The 20,224-nt window shown below is 34.3% G+C and overlaps 1 protein-coding gene across 2 annotated transcripts in view; it reads right to left on the bottom strand.

Annotated features, from left to right (window-relative positions):
* The window catches only part of muc13b (mucin 13b, cell surface associated), a 12,975-nt gene extending 2,775 nt beyond the window's left edge, over positions 1 to 10,200 (bottom strand). The window contains exons 1-5 of one of the 2 annotated variants that reach the window (XM_016506848.1): positions 9,970 to 10,200; positions 7,849 to 7,935; positions 5,781 to 5,867; positions 1,346 to 1,453; positions 530 to 652 (exon numbers count right to left, since the gene is read on the bottom strand). In XM_016506848.1, the coding sequence (XP_016362334.1) occupies positions 530 to 652; positions 1,346 to 1,453; positions 5,781 to 5,867; positions 7,849 to 7,935; positions 9,970 to 10,030 (466 nt within the window). In that variant the 5' untranslated portion in view covers positions 10,031 to 10,200. The remainder of the gene's footprint in view (positions 1 to 529; positions 653 to 1,345; positions 1,454 to 5,780; positions 5,868 to 7,848; positions 7,936 to 9,969) is intronic. The other variant, XM_016506850.1, reaches the window with a different exon arrangement.
* Between the last annotated feature and the right edge of the window lie 10,024 nt (positions 10,201 to 20,224).

Here is a 20,224-nt window from a genome sequence, read left to right as displayed (position 1 = left end):
GAAGCAAAGTTTCCTTACTTTAGCAAAGGAAAACCAGTCTCCTCTTGGCTTATATCGAAATCCTCCGACATTCTTCTTTACAAATCCTTGTTTTGTACTTCTAATTCTTGACCATTGTTTTGTTTTGATCTCTCCACATTAAACTCTACATTAAAGTGATTATTACGTTTTGACTATGGATATTTTTCTTACAAAAACGCATCGATTCGCTACAGAAGGCCTTTGTTCACCCCCCGGAGCCGTGTGAGACACTTTTTTTTAATGGATCAGCGCATTTTATTTAACTGCTTTTGGGCGGATGCATGCAACACCCGCTGAGTGCCATGAAACAGCTTGAAAGATCAAAGACCATTTTTAATATAACTTCGACTGGATTCGTCTGAAAGAAGAAAGTCATATGCACCTAGGATGACTTGAGGGTGAGTAATTTATGGGCTAATTTTCATTTTTGGGTGAACTAACCCTTTAAGCATATTATTGTGTCACACATCTACACTTATGTTATGATGATTCAAAACTGAGCCAATCATACTTTGAATACAGCCTCTCATTTCCAAGTAAACAAGCCCAGGCCTGCAGATGCAAGCAAAGAAGCCCCCAAACCGTTCTTCACAGGTACTGTCTCCAATACAAGGACTTGATTCACAGGGACCTTGAAAATGAACAAACATGATGCCATTTTTAACCTGCGTGAACCAGAAAAGATCTTTTCCAGCAGTGGTTATTTTCTGTAAATTACTTAATCAATATATTCTAAAATGACAATCATTTGCCACGTTTTCAAGCTTCAAAAAAGACTCAAAGCACTAGTGTCATAAAAGTAGTCCATATGACCTCTGTGCTATATTCCAAGTTTCATGAAGCTAAATAAAACAGGCTAAAATTTAAGTCATTATTCACTGAAAATCTTGACATTTGTCCTATAGTTTACCCTTGGCAAGTTCATGGTGTAGCAATATCTGATTGGTAAAAAAAAAAAGAAAAAAAAAAAAGGGAAGTCTTAAATGCATCGATTGATCTAGTTCACATTTTTGTTCTGAATGATTAGTTCACAGATCAGTATTATTAAGCTCCTGGTTTTAACTCATTTTAAATCTTTATGACACTTTAATTCAAATTTTTTTTGCCTTTTTGAAGCTTAAAGGCTTCAGTCCCCATCCACTGTAATTGCAAGTACATTGTTTAAAATTTCGTCTTTTATGTTTCACAGAAGAAGGTCATACAAGATTGGAAGGACAGTGAGTAAATTATGACAGGATTATGGATGACTTCTTCTAATGATTTAATGTTATTATGAAGCATTTGGGCTTGCTGGTGGGATTTAAGACTATGATGGTGTGAGTACCTTGTGTCGTAGTGGTTGTGGTGGCAGCAGTTGTGCTGGCAGGAGTATCATCTGTAGAATCAGTTGTTGTGTCTGTGTTAAAAGTACCAGTACTTGTCTCCTCAGGAGCTGTGGAGAAAGGTTTTATGTTAGGGGAGGTTGCAGAAAGACCATAATAAACTGCATCAGGAGGACCAGTCTTATATTACCCTGAATGGGTTAGTTTTCTGATAATGACCTTCTGACTGTAGGTACATTATCCCACTTTTTACACAGCTACTTATCAAATAAATATGTGGACAAGAAATAATGATTTGAGTTTAAATTATTTTATACCTTTACCTGTATTTTATCTTAAAGCTTCTTCTAAGAAAAATAGTCAATTACATTGTACAAAACAATTGGTCTAGAAAAAGATGATCACTACTACAATAATAATGTTAATTCTGAAACCTCCAAGAATCCTGGTAATATTAATACTGAATCCTCCAAGTAATTTTTATTACAACTGATTACTGAGATGCAAGATGGCACAATGTGCATTTTTATGAAATAAGAGAGCGTGAGTTCAGTGTTATACAAGACATATGAAAGTAGCACTTTTTCAGTTACATGAATGTGCAGACTGACATATGGCATTGCCACCGAACACAGCAAAAATGAAGAAATATCAGAATACTGAATGCCGCAACTGAACAATCAGATTTGAGTGATCCTGAGGGCCATGTAACAAATTACATAATGTTTGTATGGCAGACCTAATAGACCAGCTTTGGATTCAGAGAAGATGATCAGGTTTATTTCTTACTTATCAAACAGAAACAAGGACACTGCAGCATAAAAAAAGGAAAATTATTTTAACCATTAACACGATAGTACAGAAAAACAATTAAATTTTTTGGGTGAACTATGCATTTGAGAATGACTTCTTAAGTAAAAATGTTATTATGTAGCCTTTAGGCAAGCTGGTGGGATTTAGGATTAAAAAGGTGGGAGTACCTTGTGTCATAGTGCTTTCCTGAGGGGCTGCGGGAAAGGTTTTATGTAAGGGGAGGTTGCAGAAAGACCATAATAAACTCCAACTGGGTGATCAGTCTTATATCACCCTGAAGGGGTTTGTTTTGTGACAATGACCTTCTTAATGATAATCTGGTCATTTTTCTGATAATGACCTGACTGTAATTTCATTATTCAATATTACACAGCTACTTATTAAATAAATATGTGTAGAAGAAATATTGATTTGAGTTGACAATATTTTATACCTTTACCTGTACTTTATCTTATAGCTGCCACTAAGAAAAAAATTAAAAATACATTTTACAAAACAATCTGCCTACAAGATGAACACTATAACAATATTAAAAATAATGTTAAAACTTAAGTTGCGATTGTATGAAACAAGAAAGAGCGAGTCTGCACTCTGCAGTGTTATGTAGTTATATTAATAAGCAGACTATGCTGTTTCCATCAGTGGCTGTGGATATTAAGAAACACTATAGACTAGGGATGCACCGAAATGAAAATTCTTGGCCGAAGCCGAAACCAAACAAAATGAAACACTGGGCCGAATGCCGAAGGCCGAATACCGAACACGGTTTTTCTAGTTTTTTTCCCCCCACGTATTTTGCCAATTTTTTTCACCATTGCATAAATGAAATAGCCAAAATGTGCTTTTTACTATTTTGTCTTGTTTTTCAAAGAAAAAATCAATTACAAAAAATAATTTAAAAATATTTAACACTGAACATTTTTTTTACATTCTAGCAGACATTATACTAACAAAGCACAATTTAACAAAATTAATAAGTTAGTAAAATAATATTTTTTGGCCATCAGACCCCCTTCTTGAATAAGGCATGCATTTTTGAAATAAAAGCAGCCTTGCTGAGCGGAAGACATTTTTTTTTTAAACATTAGAAAATATTACAGATCCCAATTGTGAATGTTATAATAAATGTATTAATAGAGGGCGTATGACGTATGCGCAGCGGGCATGCCTCTGAGATATGCTAGTCTCACGGGTTTGTTTATAGGAGCAAAGGAAGCAAAGTTTCTTTACTTTAGCAAGAGTCTCCTCTTGGCTTATATCGAAATCCTCCGACATTTTTCTTTGCAAATCTTCAGTCTGTTCTTCTAATTCGTGACCGGCGTTTTGTTTTGTTGTCTCTCCGCGTTCGTCACTTATCACACAACACCGACGTGCTAGGTCATCCGCCGGAATGGCTTCCACGTATGACAGTTGGTGGAAGTGATAAAAAGTGTTTATTACGTTTGAAATATGGATATTTTTCTTACAAAAAGGCATGGATTCACTACAGAAGGCCTTTATTCACGCCCCGGAGCCGTGTGAAGCACGTTTTATTATGAATGCGCGAGTAAAACACAAGCCAATTTTCATTTTTGGATGAACTAACCCTTTAACAAGCAGATAGCGCCGCGAGTTTGTGCAGCGCTGTCAGAATACATGCAATTCGAACGTAATTGTTTAAAGCCATTTCACGATTTCAATCACCATACAGTAACCAGCAACATTCACCCCTTCCTCTTATTTGATCGCATCACGTCATTGTTCGGTACAATTTATTCGGTCTTTTCGCTTATTCGGCCAAACACCGAAAGAGCTTTTTTTTGCTATTTTCGGCCGAATAATTTCAGTTGCTGAACATTCGGTGCATCCCTACTATAGACCTTTGAATGGCATGACTGACCAATCAGAATTGAGTGATCAAGAGAGCCATGTAACAAATTACATAATGGTTATATGACAGACCTTAAAGGTGACATATCATGAAAATCTGACTTTTCCAGGTTTTAAGTGCTATAATCAATCAGGTCCCCAGTGCATCTACCAACCAAAGAAACGTGAAAAAGATGAACCCAGTAACTTTGTTTTGGTAAGCCTTTTTTCTGCAAGCGTCTGAAAAAACGAGCGAGTCTGATTTCGCTTCCCTAGTGATGTCGCAAAGGCATCTCATTATAATATTACCGCCCCTTAATCTGTAAGTTTCCACCCATGGCGCCGTCATTTTGATTTCGCAAGCAACAGCAGTGTACCAGTTCTAATGCCATGGCGAAGGTTTGAGCAAAACACGCTAACTGTTCTGTCTTTGGCTGCACAGATGAAAACAGAACACTATTTAGAGTCCCAGCCTCAGAGGAGACAACAGAGCAGAGGATTTATTGATTTATTTACTGTATATTAAGCTGTTGCCACACAGATCTAATATAAACATACGATTTCTTTCCCAGCTCTTTACCTTCACAGACATAACCGACTGTTTTCATAACTCATGTGTGTTTTAAACGTAAACTTGTGTGTGAAATGTGAATGAGAACTTAGTTTAGTACTCACATGCTGTGAGAGCTGCTTTCTGTCCGTGTGCTTCGGATGTGTGCACTCAGAAAACCGTATATCATACGTTTAAACTAATATGGTTTAAAACGCATGATTTCAGCGCAATAAACATGATAATTAGAACCAAAACAGATGTTTTTAGCAGGTCCGAGCTCTAATGGCACAGCCAGCCACAGCTCTATTTCGGAAAAAGGAGCGGGGAGCAGCAACATATTTGCATTTAAAGAGACAGGCACGAAAAACAGCGTGTTTCTGCTTCTACTCAAAATAGATATAATATCGGTGTGGTATTTTGAGCTGAAACGTCACAGACACATTCTGGGGACACCAGAGACTTATATTACATATTGTAAAAAGGGGCATAATATGTCTCCTTTAAAGAGTGCTGCAGAGATAACATAGATCAAAACCTTTTTTTTTTGCATTTTTAGCACTGCTTTCGTCGTCCATTTTAGTTAAATTCCCAATATAAGGTCTGTGGTTAACACAGGCTCAACGTATTTTCATGTTTTATTCTATGACATATAATACATCAGTAATTCCCCCTTGTGATTTTTTTTTTAAAGCTTTTACTTTTCTTGAAAAAGTTTTTTTTTTAAATCAAGACTGAAAGAGATGTCAGAAGCTTAATGGTAATGTTGAAGTCATGCAACTGTGGTGTAGTTCATTTCTAGCCTATGTTTAGCTTATTACTTCTGATTGTATTTAGGATTCAAAATTAATAAAAGTTGGGTTTATTTGTGAGGATTATGCTGAATAAAACATAAGAATCATAAACTTTTTTTGTCAAAGGAACCAGGGTGATGATAACTTGCGGGTTGGCCTACAAAAAATGTCATCACTGCAGCACTCTATATCTCTCTCTAGCATTGTATTCAGAAAACAAAATCAGCTTGCTGTTATCACACAGTAACAAGTAGGCTACATTGAAGGAGAAAATGCCAAGGCAATTTAAAACATCAACACATTAGTAAATAAAGACAAAATGTATTATATTTTGCTGGAACTATGCCTTTAAGGACAACTTATTATGATTAAAAGTTACTATGTAGCTTTTAGGCCTGATGGTGGGGTTCCTGATTATGGAGATGAGAATACCTTCTGTGGTGACTGTGATGGCATCAGTTGTGCTGGCAGGAGTATCTGTGCTCTCAGCTGTGAAACTGCTTGTTACATCTGTAGTAGCTGTGGTGGGAGATTTTTATGTTAAAGGAAGGCATCAGAAAGACCATATGATATGGTGAACAAGACATGGGAGGAAAAACGGTTACACTTTATTTCGATAGTCCACTTTAGACATTATACTAACTATAAGTAACTTTGTAACTACATGTCAACTACATGTCAACTAATTCTCATTAATTTGCATCTACATGTCTACTAACTCTCAGAGTAGACTGTTAGGGTAGGTTTAGGGTTAGTAGAATAAGTTGACAAAGAAAGTGTTAGAAGATATTAAGCAGACAGTCTACTAACACTCTACTAACTGCTAGTTGACATGTAGTTGCAAAGTTACTTACTGTTAATAGAATGTCTAAAGTGGACTATCGAAATAAAGTGTTACCGGAAAAACATGAAATGTTACCTGGAAACAGTGACACTTTAGCATTACACTCTGCTTTTTCTACTCTTCTATTACAGCTGGGAAAGTTCCCACTGCCAAATCCACACACAAAATACCAAACACCACTTCTTTGTTTTCTTTTAATCGCATAGTCCTTTCTACATGAGGAAACTACCCCATGTTTTCCATAAAACCATTATATGATATTATGTATATTTGACAGAAAGAATCATTTAATTTAATAATTTAATAATAATAATAATTAGAAATCAGAAAGATTCATCAGATCGTGTTCTGAATGTTTCTCAATGTTAGATAGTCTGAAGTTTCTACACAAAATTGAATGAGGGGAAAAACCATGAACTGTTGAGTTACTATCCTCTTCAGTAAGGCACCCAGCCCAATTTGCTTACCAACTTGTGCTCTTCAAAACAACAATGACCATTATATATTTGTATCTTATTTTGCGTTTTATATCCAAGGAAAGCTTTCTTTTTTGAAGCTCCAATGACATAAAAAAATGCTGGATTTTATAGCCAAGGAAATCTTTTTTTTGAAGATCCAATGATGTTAATCATGGGGGAAGAAGTGTAATGTTACATGTATTTTACGTATGTAAAATGGAATATATCACATTATAACTTTATGTTGTTGTGTCTAATACAAGAGAAAAAAAAACATTCTACAGCAGATTATTTGTTTTAAGCAAAACCCCATCCCTTTTCATTACCCTAAATACTGCAAAGACAGCTTTTACCTGAAATACAAATAATAAAAAAGTCAACGCTGTTACCATCAGCAGCTGTGAATATAGGAAATACTAAACCTTTGAATGGCACGATTGATGAATCAGAATTGAGTGGTCAGGATAGACATGTAACAAATTACATTATGGTTAACACAAGCTCAAGGTATTTTCATGTTTTATTCTATGACATACACTACATCAGTAATACCCCCTTGTGATTTTTTAAAAAGCTTTTACTTGTCTTGAAAAAGACGGTTGCTAACAAGTTCTTAAATGGGACTGAGGTTTTTGGGGACATTAAAAGTCAAAATGACAAAAAAATAAACTCAGCTACTTTCTAGTCTACAGCCTTACTGTGTTTATAATCACGCTCTTGCAAACAACTCTATTGTAAGCTTTCAGGGATAATGTTTTTTAAATGAAGAATGAAAAAGTTGTCAGAAGCTTAATAATGGTAATGTTGAAGTCATGCAACCGTAGTGTAGCTCATTTCTAGCCTACATTTAGCTTATTACTTCTGACTGTATTTAGGATTCAAAATTAATAAAAGTTGGGTTTATTTGTTTGGATTATCATGATGAATAAAACATGTAAGAATCATAAACTTTTTTGTCAAGGGAACCAGGGTGCTGCTAACTTTCAGAAAACAAAATCAGCCTGCTGTTATGAAACAGTAACAAGTACACTGTAGCAGAAAATGTCAAGGCAATTTAAATAATCAACACAACAGTAAAGATTTTTTTTTTTTTTTTGCGTGAACTATGATTTTAAGGACAATTTCTTCTTATGATTAAAAGTTACTATGTAGCCTTTAGGCCTGATGGTGGAGTTCCTGGTTATGGAGATGAGAATACCTTCTGTGGTGACTGTGATGGCATCAGTTGTGCTGGTAGGAGTATCTGTGCTCTCAGCTGTGAAACTGCTTGTTACATCTGTAGTAGCTGTGGTGGGAGATTTTTCATGTTAAAGGAAGGCATCAGAAAGACCATATGATATGGTGAACAAGAAATGGGAGGAAAATCATGAAATATGTTACCTGGAAACAGTGACACATTAGAATTACACTATGCTTTTCTCTACTCTTCTTTGTTTTCTCTTAATCGCATAGTCCATTCTGCATGATGAAACTACCCCCATGTTTTCCATAAAACCATTATATGATATTATGTGTATTTGACAGACCAGATTCAGCCAATTATATGTGTAGTTGACAGACAGATTCAGCTGATTCTTAATGTTAGATAATCTGAATTGTCAACATAATATTGAATGAGGGGGAAAAACATGAACTTTAGCGTTATTATAGTATTCACCAAGGCACCCAGCCCAAGGTTGCACTATGAATGTTACTAACTAACTAACACAATTACTGAAAGTTACTTTGAATAAACATGTCTAAGTGACAAATAACCTTATGCTGTGGTACGTAAAACAACCAAATAAAGATGTGATTAGATAAAATGTGTGCAGTGTCTCCAAAAATATTTCAAACATTTAAGCTGTATGAATGGCTTCACATTAGAATCATAAAATATCAAAATAAGAGGCATTTATTTTAAAGAAATTTAACACGTACACAGATTTCAAGCAAAATAAAAAAATAAAACTGATTTATTATGCATCAAATTATAAATATATTGTCAAAATTAAGACAAAAGTATGTCGACAATGTCTGGTTGTCAAATGTTAATGGCATGCCCATAGTTAACAGATTAACGTAATAATATAACATTTTGTATGACTTAAGCTTACAAATATGTTTTGAGGCCACTGTATATGTGACTATGTGCAAGTTATCAGAAATGTCACTTGAAGATATGAAGAAAAATGCAAAAGGAAAAAAATTATGTAGTTGTTTGTTTTTCATTGTTTGCTTCCTGGAAAAAACTGCTTTGTCTTCAAGTCTATTTGAATCAAATAAGTTCTCTATTTGGGGTCCTTAATCATACCTTATCTACTCATATCAGTGGAAAATAATCTTTGAAAATCCAATAAAAATGGTATGGACTTTGTAAGCAATACAATTTCAACAGTTACTCAGACACCTCATGATGAAAATAACAAAGTTCACATGCCAATTTCCCATCTACAAGGAAGTGCCAGCTCAAGGTTAACTACTCCAAATTAATAATTAATAGAATATGCCTAGCCAAAAGAGCATTCATGTAAAGTACATATGTAAAGAATTTATGTAATATTGTTTTTCCACGCCTAAAATCGAGTACAAAACAAAAAATAAAACACAAAAAATATTAGCAAATATAAGGTCATTATATAAAATATGAGGTTGCCCAACTAGTTGCTTACCAACTTGAGCTCTTCTAAGTAAAAATGACTGTTTGGGTGAACTATCCCTTTAAAAATTAAATTTTAAGGCACACTGATTGAAATCTCAAATAAATGGTTAACTCAACTGGCCAGCCTGTCTGCAGATAAATAACAGAAAATTCAAGTGTTGATTTAGGATTATTCATTACTCTGTGACAAAAAGTTCTACAAAGCGTCAAACAATCCATAACTGTGAATTATTTTTGGCTTTTAGAGGATCTAATAAATTATTCTTAAAGATGGCAGGTCATTAAGAATGTCACTATTTTAATATTTAATGAACTAAAGTTCAAGACTTAAGCATTCTTCAAAATCATTTAAATAAATTACAAATTTTCTACGTTAACACACACAAAATGATGAATAATTAAGTAATTATAAAGTTAGGTCTAAGCCAAGTATGTTAAACCAAGTAGTCAAGGATTCTGAAAACTTGTGTCCGAATTACAAAACATTACTACCAACATGACAACAGAGTTTACAGCAATAACAATCGTTTAAAACGTAAGTGTAAGCCAATTTGCAATCACGATTTAAGAATCCAATAATATATATGTCCATAATAGTCTACAACGACCAGCCAAGGAACTTTTTTTTTTCAGCTAAATATGACATCCCATCCACATTTCTCTAAGAAATACACTCACATTGTGCAGTCGTTGCAGCCACCAAGCAGAAGATCAGAATGGTCTTTAGTGGTATATTCATTTTCAAATTTTAGTCCGAATGGCAGTGCAGTAGGCTACTTATCGTAAGAAACAGGTACCGTAAAGAGAGAAAAAAAAAGAAAAAAAAACAGATCCTCTGGTGACTGTTTGTCTAGCACTGCTCTCTGTTCAGTGATTAGAAGGTGTTAGGTAGACCAGTTTAAATCCTGCGATCAGGGGGAGCGCTAAAGATAAATAATGACATTGACGTCTACTGTAAAGTCACACCTCCCGGAAGGGTAATGCAGGTGAACTACAGGGAAGTTTGTTGACCGAAGATGTTTAAATATTAATATTTAAATACGCTTAATTACACTTGAATATGCTGCGCATGGGGTTTAAATAAGCGTAAACAATACATAATTGACTTATAAGAATGATTTGGAATAGTTCCTTATTGTGCTCAGCCTATAAATTCCAAAGACATATGCAACACGTAGCCTATTTAAGTGGACAAACTATATAAATATCAATTTAACTTTTATTTTCAGAAGTCAGTTAAGTTCTTCACTTAATTAAAGGTGCAGTAGGAGATCTTGGAAAATGCTAACTTTAGCCTGATAGCACTGAAAGCCAATGTCCCACCCTCCCTGCAATCTCCATCCAAGGCCACGCCCCCTGAACGCATTTACACTCACAGATCAGAACACCAGAGACAACATTACAATAGGCTACATCAGCGGTTCCCAATTCCAATCCTCACGCCCTCCTGCTCTGCACATTTCATATGTATCTCTTATCACGTGCGATGTTTGTTCTATTCGACCGTGAGTGCCCTGGGAAGTGTACATCACCGGATATTCCGCCATGATTCCAGTTCGAAGCGAGCGTATATGTTCCATACAAAGGGCATTAAAGTATGCGAGACGTGAATTTAAATAGTATTTATTTACAGAGGTATATTATGTCACACTTCACAAGTAAGTTTCGTCAGCTTGGTAAAGTTAGTTTTAGGTTCGATATTCGCCAGACATTCGCTTTCGCGTGCCACTGTTCTATAGAGTCGACGACAGTCCTACAAAGATACCACTACCACGATTAGTTTTAAGAATATGCAACAACTTTATATCGACATGAAAATCTTATTTAAAAACCGCCTAAGTGTATTGTAGCAGCAAATTTAAACTGGAAAAAGCTTTGACGTGCTATAGCGGCGCTTGATGCGTAAGGGACCGTCTGACAATTCCACCGATTTGGTTTTAAATGTATATGTATTTTAACTAAAGTGACTTTTAACATTTCAAATAAAATATTGCCAAACTGTAAAGCGTGTATAACTCTCAGTGATTTACTACAGGTGGGATTTTGCCAATACCTTCCTTCATATATGCAGTACAGTACACAATTATGTGCATAAAAAACTACTGTAAGTACCCAAACGGCAGTTCAAGGTGGTAGTACATTCCTAGTGTCCAGACTGACTTACTACAGGTGAGATTTTGCCGATATCTCCCTTACTGTACATACAGTACATAATTATTCTTAGAAAACAATTACTGTAATTCACCAAAAGGCTTTTGTTATGTTCCAAAGGTTGTAGTACATTCCTAGTGGCCAGATGGATTTACTACAGGTGAAGGTTTGCCAATATCTCTCTTACTGTACATACAGTACATAATTATTCTTAGAAAAAAAGTACTAAAATTCACCAAAAGGTTTTTTTTTCATGTTCCAAAGGTTGTAGCACATTTCTAGTGGTCAGACTGACTTACTACATTTGATATTTTGCCGATATCTCCCTTACTGTACAGTACACAAATATTTTCATGAAAAAATACTGTAATTCACCAGAAGTGTTTTTATTAATGTTTCAAAGGTCATAGTACATTCCTAGTTACAATACTAACTTACTATAGGTGAAATTTTACCAATACCTCCTTTACTGTATGTACAGTACACAAACATTTTATGACAAAATTATAGCAATTTACCCATTTTTTTCCCGCACTCCAAAGGTTTTAGTACATTCCTAGATACAAGACTGACTTACTACACATTCAATTTTTCCAATATCTCTCTTATTGTACATACAGTACGTAGTTATTCTTAGAAAACAGTACTAAAATTCACCAAAAAGGTTTTTTCATGTTCCAAAGGCTGTAGTACATTACTAGTGGCCAGACTGACTCATTACAGGTGAACTTTTGCCAATATCTCCCTTACTGTACATACAGTACATAATTAATCTTAGAAAAAAATTACTGTAATTCACCAAATTTTTTTGTTTTTTTTTATGTTCCAAAGGCTGTAGTACATTTGTAGTTATGAGACTGACTTACTACAGGTGAGATTTTGCCAATATCTTCCTTACTGTACATACAGTACATAATTCATCTTAGAAAAAAATTACTGTAATACACCAAAAGGGGTTTTTTTTCATGTTCCAAAGGCTGTAGTACGTTTGTAGTTACAAGACTGATTTACTACAGGTGAAATTTTGCCAATTTCTTTCTTACTATACGTACAATACATAATTATTCTTAGAAAACAATGACAGTAATTCACCAAAAGGGTTTTTCATGTTCCAAAGGCTGTAGTACGTTTGTAGTTACAAGACTGATTTACTACAGGTGAAATTTTGCCAATTTCTTTCTTACTGTACATACAGTACATAATTATTCTTAAAAAACAATTACTGTAATTCACCAAAAGGCTGTTTTCATGTTCCAAAGGCTGTAGTACATTCCTAGTGGCCAGACTGCCTTACTACAGCTGAAATGTTGCCAATATCACCCTTACTATACATACAGTACATAATTATTTTTATAAAACAATTACTGTAATTCACCAAAAGGGTTTTTTTTTATGTTCAAAAGGTTTTAGTACATTCCTAGTGGCCAGACTGACTTACTACAGGTGAAAGTTTGGCAATATAATCCTTACTGTACATACAGTACATAATCTTCAAAAACCATTACTGTAATTGACCAAAAGGGTTTTTTCATGTTCCAAAGATTGTAGTACATTCCTAGTGGCCAGACTGACTTACTACAGGTGAAATTTTGCCAATTTCTTTCTTACTGTACATACAGTACATACTTATTCTTAAAAACAATTACTGTAATTCACCAAAAGGGTTTTTTCATGTTCCAAAGATTGTAGTACATTCCTAGTGGCCAGAATGACTTACTACAGGTGAAATTGTGCCAATATCTCACTTACTGTACGTACAGTATATAATTATTCTTAGAAAACAATTACTTTAATTCACCATAATGGGTTCTTTATGTTCCAAAGGTTGTAGTACTTTTGTAATTATAAGACTGACTTACTACAGGTGAAATTTTGCCAATATCTCCCTTACTATACATACAGTACATAATTATTCTTCGAAAACCATTACTGTAATTCACCAAAAGGGTTTTTTCATGTTCCAAAGGCTGTAGTATGTTTGTAGTTACAAGACAGATCTACTACAGGTGAAATATTGCCAATATCTCCCTTACTGTACGTACAGTACATAATTGTTCTTAGAAAATATCTTTGATATAAATATCTTGGATATTGGCAAAATCTCACCTGTAGTAAGTCAGTCTCGTAACTACAAATGTACTACAGCCTTTGGAACATGAAAAAACCCTTTTGGGCAATTATAGTAATTGTTTTCTAAGAATAATTATGTACTGTATGTACAGTAAGGGTAATATTAGCAAACTTTCACCGGTAGTAAATCAGTCTTGTAACTACAAATGTACTACAGCATTTGAAACATAAAAAAACCCTTATGGTGAATTACAGTAATAGTTTTCTAAGAATAATTATGTACTGTACGTACAGTAAGAGAGATATTGGCATCATTTCACCTGTAGTAAGTCAGTCTTGTAACTACAAACGTACTACAACCTTTGGAACAAGAAAAAAAACCTTTTGGTGAATTACAGTAATTGTTTTTTAAGAGTATTTTTTAAAGAATAATTATGTACTGTACGTACAGTAAGAAAGAAATTGGCAAAATTTCACCTGTAGTAAATCAGTCTTGTAACTACAAACGTACTACAGCCTTTGGAACATGAAAAAACCCTTTTGGGCAATTACAGTAATTGTTTTAAGAATAATTATGTACTGCACGTACAGTAAGGGATATATTGGCAAAATTTCACCTGTAGTAAGTCAGTCTTGTAAATAGGAATGTACTACAACCTTTGGCAAATAAAAAAAACCCTTTTGGGCAATTACAGTAATTGTTTTCTAAGAATAATTATGTACTGCACGTACAGTAAGGGATATATTGGCAAAATTTCACCTGTAGTAAGTCAGTATTGTAACTACAAACGTACTACAACCTTTGGAACATAAAAAAAAAAAAACCTCATTGTGAATTACAGTAATTGTTTTCTAAGAATAATTATGTACTGTATATACAGTAAGGAAGATATTGGCAAAAATTCAGCTGTAAGTCAGTCAGTCTGGTCACTACGAACATACTGCAACCTTTGGAACGTGAAAAAAAAAAAACACTTTTGGTGAATTTCAGCATTTTTTTTCTAAGAATAATTATGTACTGTATGTACAGTAAGGGAGATATTGGCAATATTTCACCTGTAGTAAGTCAGTCTTGTAACTACAAATGTACTATAACCTTTGGAACATAAAAAAACACTTATGGTGAATTACAGTAATTGTTATCTAAGAATAATTATGTATTGTACGTACCGTAAGAAATAAATTGGCAAAATTTCACCTGTAGCAAATCAGTCTTGTAACTTCAAATGTACTACAGCCTTTGGAACATGAACAAACCCTTTTGTTTTCTAAGAATAATTATGTACTGTACATACAGTAAGGGAGATTTTGGCAAAATCTCAGCTGTAGTAAGTCAGTCTTTTAACTACAAACATACTACAGCCTTTGGAACATGAAAAAACCCTTTTGGTGAACTACAGTATTTTTTTCTAAGATTAAGTATGTACTGTATGTACAGTAAGGAAGATATTGGCAAACTTTCACCTGTAGTAAGTCAGTCTTGTAACTACAAACATACTACAGCCTTTGAAACATAAAAAACCCTTTATGGTGAATTACAGTAATTGTTTTCTAAGAATAATTATGTACTGTATGTACAGTAAGGAAGATATTGGCAAAATTTCATGTGTAGTAAGTCAGTCTACAGTTTGCCCACAAGGCATTTACTATGGCGTTGTAAACCTAATTTGTATTATTGGACTTCGTTTCGTACTGAGAGGTAAATTTGCAGACGGTCCCTAAAGCAGCCTAGGCGAATATCCAGCGAATATCAAACCTAAAACTAACTTTACCGCGCTAGTTTCGTCTGTATGTGAAGACGCTGCGCAGCGCAAATCTGTGAATGAATGTTCTGAAGTGAAGTAAACTTCAACAGATGTCCCCTGCTTCCCTTGCGCGAGGACTGGAATTGGGAACCGCTGGGCTACATCATGTGTCATTCACCGGTGAGAAAACTTTATAGTACAGTTAGTAAAAGTACTACAATACCATGAAGGAAGATCGGCTGGTTAATGTTTGTCTGCTATTCTCGCTCTGTCTGCACAGCGTGCGTGAACGCGCTGATGACGTATCCTGTCTGCGCGAACAGGGTGCGCAGAGGTATGCAAATACATATGCTGATAGGCAGGTAGATAAGCCAATTAAAACGCTCGGACTGAACGTTTTGATTGGACGAACATTTCTTGGTCCTACGCCTTCCACAGAATATATAAATACAGATAAATACATTTAGACCACTTAGCGATTGCTGTCGTGATGTGAAGAGACTTTCAACCAGCATAACAAAAAAAATTTCTGAAGACAATCACCTATTGCACCTTTAACGGCCCATGTCATCACTGCACTGATAGCACGTCATGTACCCAGAGTCAGACTTCTGATGACAAGATTTTGTATTTCGTTAAACGAATGTTACGACTTATTAGATAATATGCGGGCAAATATTTTTAAACCCACTGATTAATTTTGGGACCTTTGACACCAAACCCTTGATAAGCAAATGAACAAAGGCTGCTCTTAAATAATTACCACGTCATAAGATATATTGATGTATAACATTACTAATACTGTTCTTTGGTCAAAAATCACATGACATTCCAACACCGTCTATATTCAATACAATACATAGGGGGATGAGAACAATGTCCGTTAATGTGAACTGTAAAAAAAAAAAAAAGAGTTGTGAATTCTGAAACCAGTCAGAATTTGGGGGGAAAATACATTGGATTACCAACTTGTGATTACATTGCCAAATTGTACAGTATACACTGTAAAAAATGAGTGTAATTTTAACTGTAAAATTTTGTAAAAACGCTACGGAAAAAAACTGTTAATAGGTTAACAGTAAGTTCCCGTACTATATACAGGGAAAAACTGTAAAATATCTAACCAGACATTTCATGTAATTGTACAGTAAAATGCTGTTCATTTTACAGTTTTTAGAAGTAAAAATAACAAATAAATGCATAATTTACAGTCAAAAACTGTAAACTGATATTAAGTTTTTTTAATAGTTTTTGTTATGTATATTTGGGCTTTGTTACATTTTCTGTTGTTTAATGAAAGTTTAATGCATTATTTAAGTATCATGTGTGTTACCATGATGGTGTTTTGTGTTTGCATGAATGACTCTGTGCACCTTCTATATATTAGTATATACTTCTGCTTGTGGCGAATCTACTTGTGATGAGCTTTGATTCTTCATGTGGCTTTCTCTTTTACCACCTGCATTATTATGGTGGTTGTCAGTATGTTAAAGGTACAAAACAGATTTTAATAGCAGTGTGCATTGTTGAATTTACTGGTTTACATTCAAATTTTCTTGTTTGTAAATTACAGTTTTGTACTGTACAATTTACCGTTTTTGGCCGTAAATGTGTTTACAGTTTTTCTGTATTTTTTACAAAATTATTCTGGCAACCACAGCTGCCAAAATTATTTTGTAAAAACTACAGAATTTTTTTTACAGTGTAGCCTACTGAAGAAGTGAATACACACAAACATCATCACTACTCAAATAGCCTGACACCATGCAACATTTTGTGACAAATGGTAGGTCAGACTGAATCACTGTCATAAAAGTTTACAGTCACATAAAAACTCTTAAAGTGTGTTGTCATCTGGTGTTTTATTAATCTAGAGGGCCTTAATGCACTTTACCCTTTTATGAAATGTAGCACGCACCAATCTAGTATCACCCAGGTCCAACTGAGTCACTGAGAGAACATCTGAATTAAATTTCATTAATTCAGGACTGATATAAACAGTTTTACCTGTATTTTACTTGGAATACCTGTATTGCATTGAAAATCCTTTTATTTCTAGATTACAAGGTTATAGTATGAAAGAGCTGAAAAAGAAAACCTATTAAAACTGTAACGGACAACTGCATATTCATTATTTAACATTTATACTGATTATGAGAGCTGAATCAGAGAGGCATTATAAAGTGAATCTCACTAAATCTCGCTGTTAACTAAACCCTTAAGCACATACACACTCTGCTATGTAATAAAAGGCTAAAATGTAATAAAACAAACTATTGTAAATTTTGACCAGAGTTCAAGTCATAACAGTCAAGCCTGGTTTACTGGAAATTTAAATGGTCCTGTTGCTAAGTCACTAACTCCATTTACTTGAAGTTCGACCTATTTTTTTACAGATGGCAAATAAAAAACAAGTATTTACAGCCATTGTGCATCGTGTATGTTTTGATTGAGATCTGGTTGACTGTAAAAAAATATGATTTGGTTAAATTGTTCAATCAGGAAACTATTTATCTTTCTGTTTCCCAGCAACATGAAACCTGTTTGTATGGGCTCATAAAATAAAGCCCTTTGTACTGTAATTTATGTATGATGTCTTTTTTCCACTAGAGGCTACAGAAAAGGTGTCTTCATGAAAATATGAATAAAAGGTTTTGTTTTTTTTGTAAGATATACCAGCATGTGCTGCTGTCCATTTTATACCAATGCTGTCAGAACAGATCAATTTACATTTCAGAAAAGATTCAACCCAGACTGACTTAAACTCTGATTCTTGCCCAGAGGAACTGATGTTTACTCATGTAAAATACTCATCACATTTGACAACATCCAATAACAGAACACGGTTTTTCCTTGTTAGATAAATGGTAAATCACTTATTTTGATCTAATGGATATACCCTTTTGTTGCAACAACAGAATTTGAGTCAAGATTTTATATGACTTGTGAATTTTGCTGCCACCTGGTGATACATAACAGATAACGATTCAGTAAATAACCATATGGTAGGGATGTTTTTTTTTACATTTCCTCTTTTGACAGCTATACACTCTAAAAAATGCTGAGTTAAATATAACCCAGCGCTGGGTAAAATATGGACAAACCCAGCTATTGGGTTGTTTTGACCCAGTGGTTGGGTTACTACCCAGAAGGTTGGGTTAAACATTTAACCTAACTGCTGGGTCAAAACAACCAGTGTAGAGGTAAATGGCATGTCCTTTGAAAAACTCAAAACTATTTTCCCTTTTAATTTTATTTTGCAATTGTATGTTAATTTCCTTAGAAATTAAATTCAGTAAAATGAATTAAGAGTACACGTTAAGTATTTAATTTTAATTAAAGTACAAACTCCTAAAGTTAGTTCTAAAACACTAGTTTGGTAAATGGCAAAGCAACTACATTTTTTACTAAAACGTTGGGCATACTTTAATACATCTAATTCAAACAATTTGCTTAAATATTTTGCAAAAAATGCATTCTCTTCATATTACTTGTTGCAAAAATTTTCAAATTTGTCATCAGCTTATTATTATTATCCTCATTTCTTACCTTTGAGATGTCATTTAATTTGGCCATAACTGAACAAGAAAAAGTTACATTATACTGTACACAATGGCATGAATGCTCTTTTTAAATCCCATTTTCATTCACACACCTTCTTCTCTATCTTCATGTGACATACCCATAATTAAGTCGATTCAAAAACACATTCCTATACATATTCCAAGGGAATCACATAGATTTTTTTTTTTCCACATCACAACCTCAGGAACATCATTACCGAGAGTTGAGTAGACAGAGCATGAAAAAAACCAAACAAAAACATTCTCATTTCCTACTGTATTAACTGGCCTAATGTTACCCCACTAACCTTATTTGGACAAATGTTAAAATAGGGTTTGTTTTATAACAAAAGGTTTTTATTGGCTTACCTAATCATTTATAAAGTCATCTGACACGTACAGCCCTATGACAAAAATTAGACTGAAGTCGGGACAATATATGCTACAAACATTTGGTGCAATAGTAATCAGAGGAAAGCCATAAAAATTAAAAAAAAAAAACTTCATATCATGCATTAGAAACAAAATGAAAACAAACATTTTTTTAGTGTTTTTGTACATTATTGTAAACAAAGTCTCTCTAGAAATCATATCAAAACACATGGCAAGTAACAAAAACAAGGGAGATATGAGACAAATCATGAAAGTCTAGGGATTACTCTACAATGAAACACTGCTTGGCATCACCGCTTAACAGAAAAAAAAATGAAATTGTACTCCAACAAATTAGCTTTATGTAAACACGGGTGGCTTTATATGATTATACAATAAGCTGACACATACTACAATATTTTCACTACATGAAACATGTCCCTGGTTTTCTTATTTTTACAGTGATATGAGGTATTTTAAGGTCAATCCTACTCTTCACGCCACTCTTTTTTCTTTTTTTTTTTTCTTCATTCTATAAAAGCAAGGAACAAGTTTGGAGTGCAGCATTTAGACTTTGTTCTTGACACCATCAAAGCAATGGCATTTCTCTGGGACAGGTTTCCATGAAAGGCAAGGGAGAAAAAAGGGCAAGATCACAGAAAGGCCTCACAACAGACAGTCTTGCTGCATGGGCCAAAAAACAGGAAGACAAAGAAGCCCACCACTCTTTCTAAGGGCATCAAAAATTGCATTGGAAAGAAAACACCTCGTCGCAACATCAAGTCCTTCCCTAATTCACAGCTCATTCCATAACAAAAACACCACAGGTTTAGGTCCTTCCGATTCACTGGGTTCTTCTCCCTGCAATAATTTAAATGGGAAGCTTGCAATGTTTTCAGGCATGAAATTCAAAACTACGCAATAAGAGGTAGAACTCCAATTGTTGCTGTTCAGCCCAAGTCAAATAGTCATGATACCTGAACACCTTCAGAGCAAAAATGCTTCAGAGAAGCCCACAACTATATATATATA

Source organism: Sinocyclocheilus anshuiensis, unplaced genomic scaffold (assembly GCF_001515605.1).
Source record: "Sinocyclocheilus anshuiensis isolate Anshui unplaced genomic scaffold, SAMN03320099.WGS_v1.1 scaffold1554, whole genome shotgun sequence".
In the NCBI taxonomy this organism is placed as follows: domain Eukaryota; kingdom Metazoa; phylum Chordata; class Actinopteri; order Cypriniformes; family Cyprinidae; genus Sinocyclocheilus; species Sinocyclocheilus anshuiensis.
This window is presented reverse-complemented; position numbering and strand designations above follow the sequence as displayed.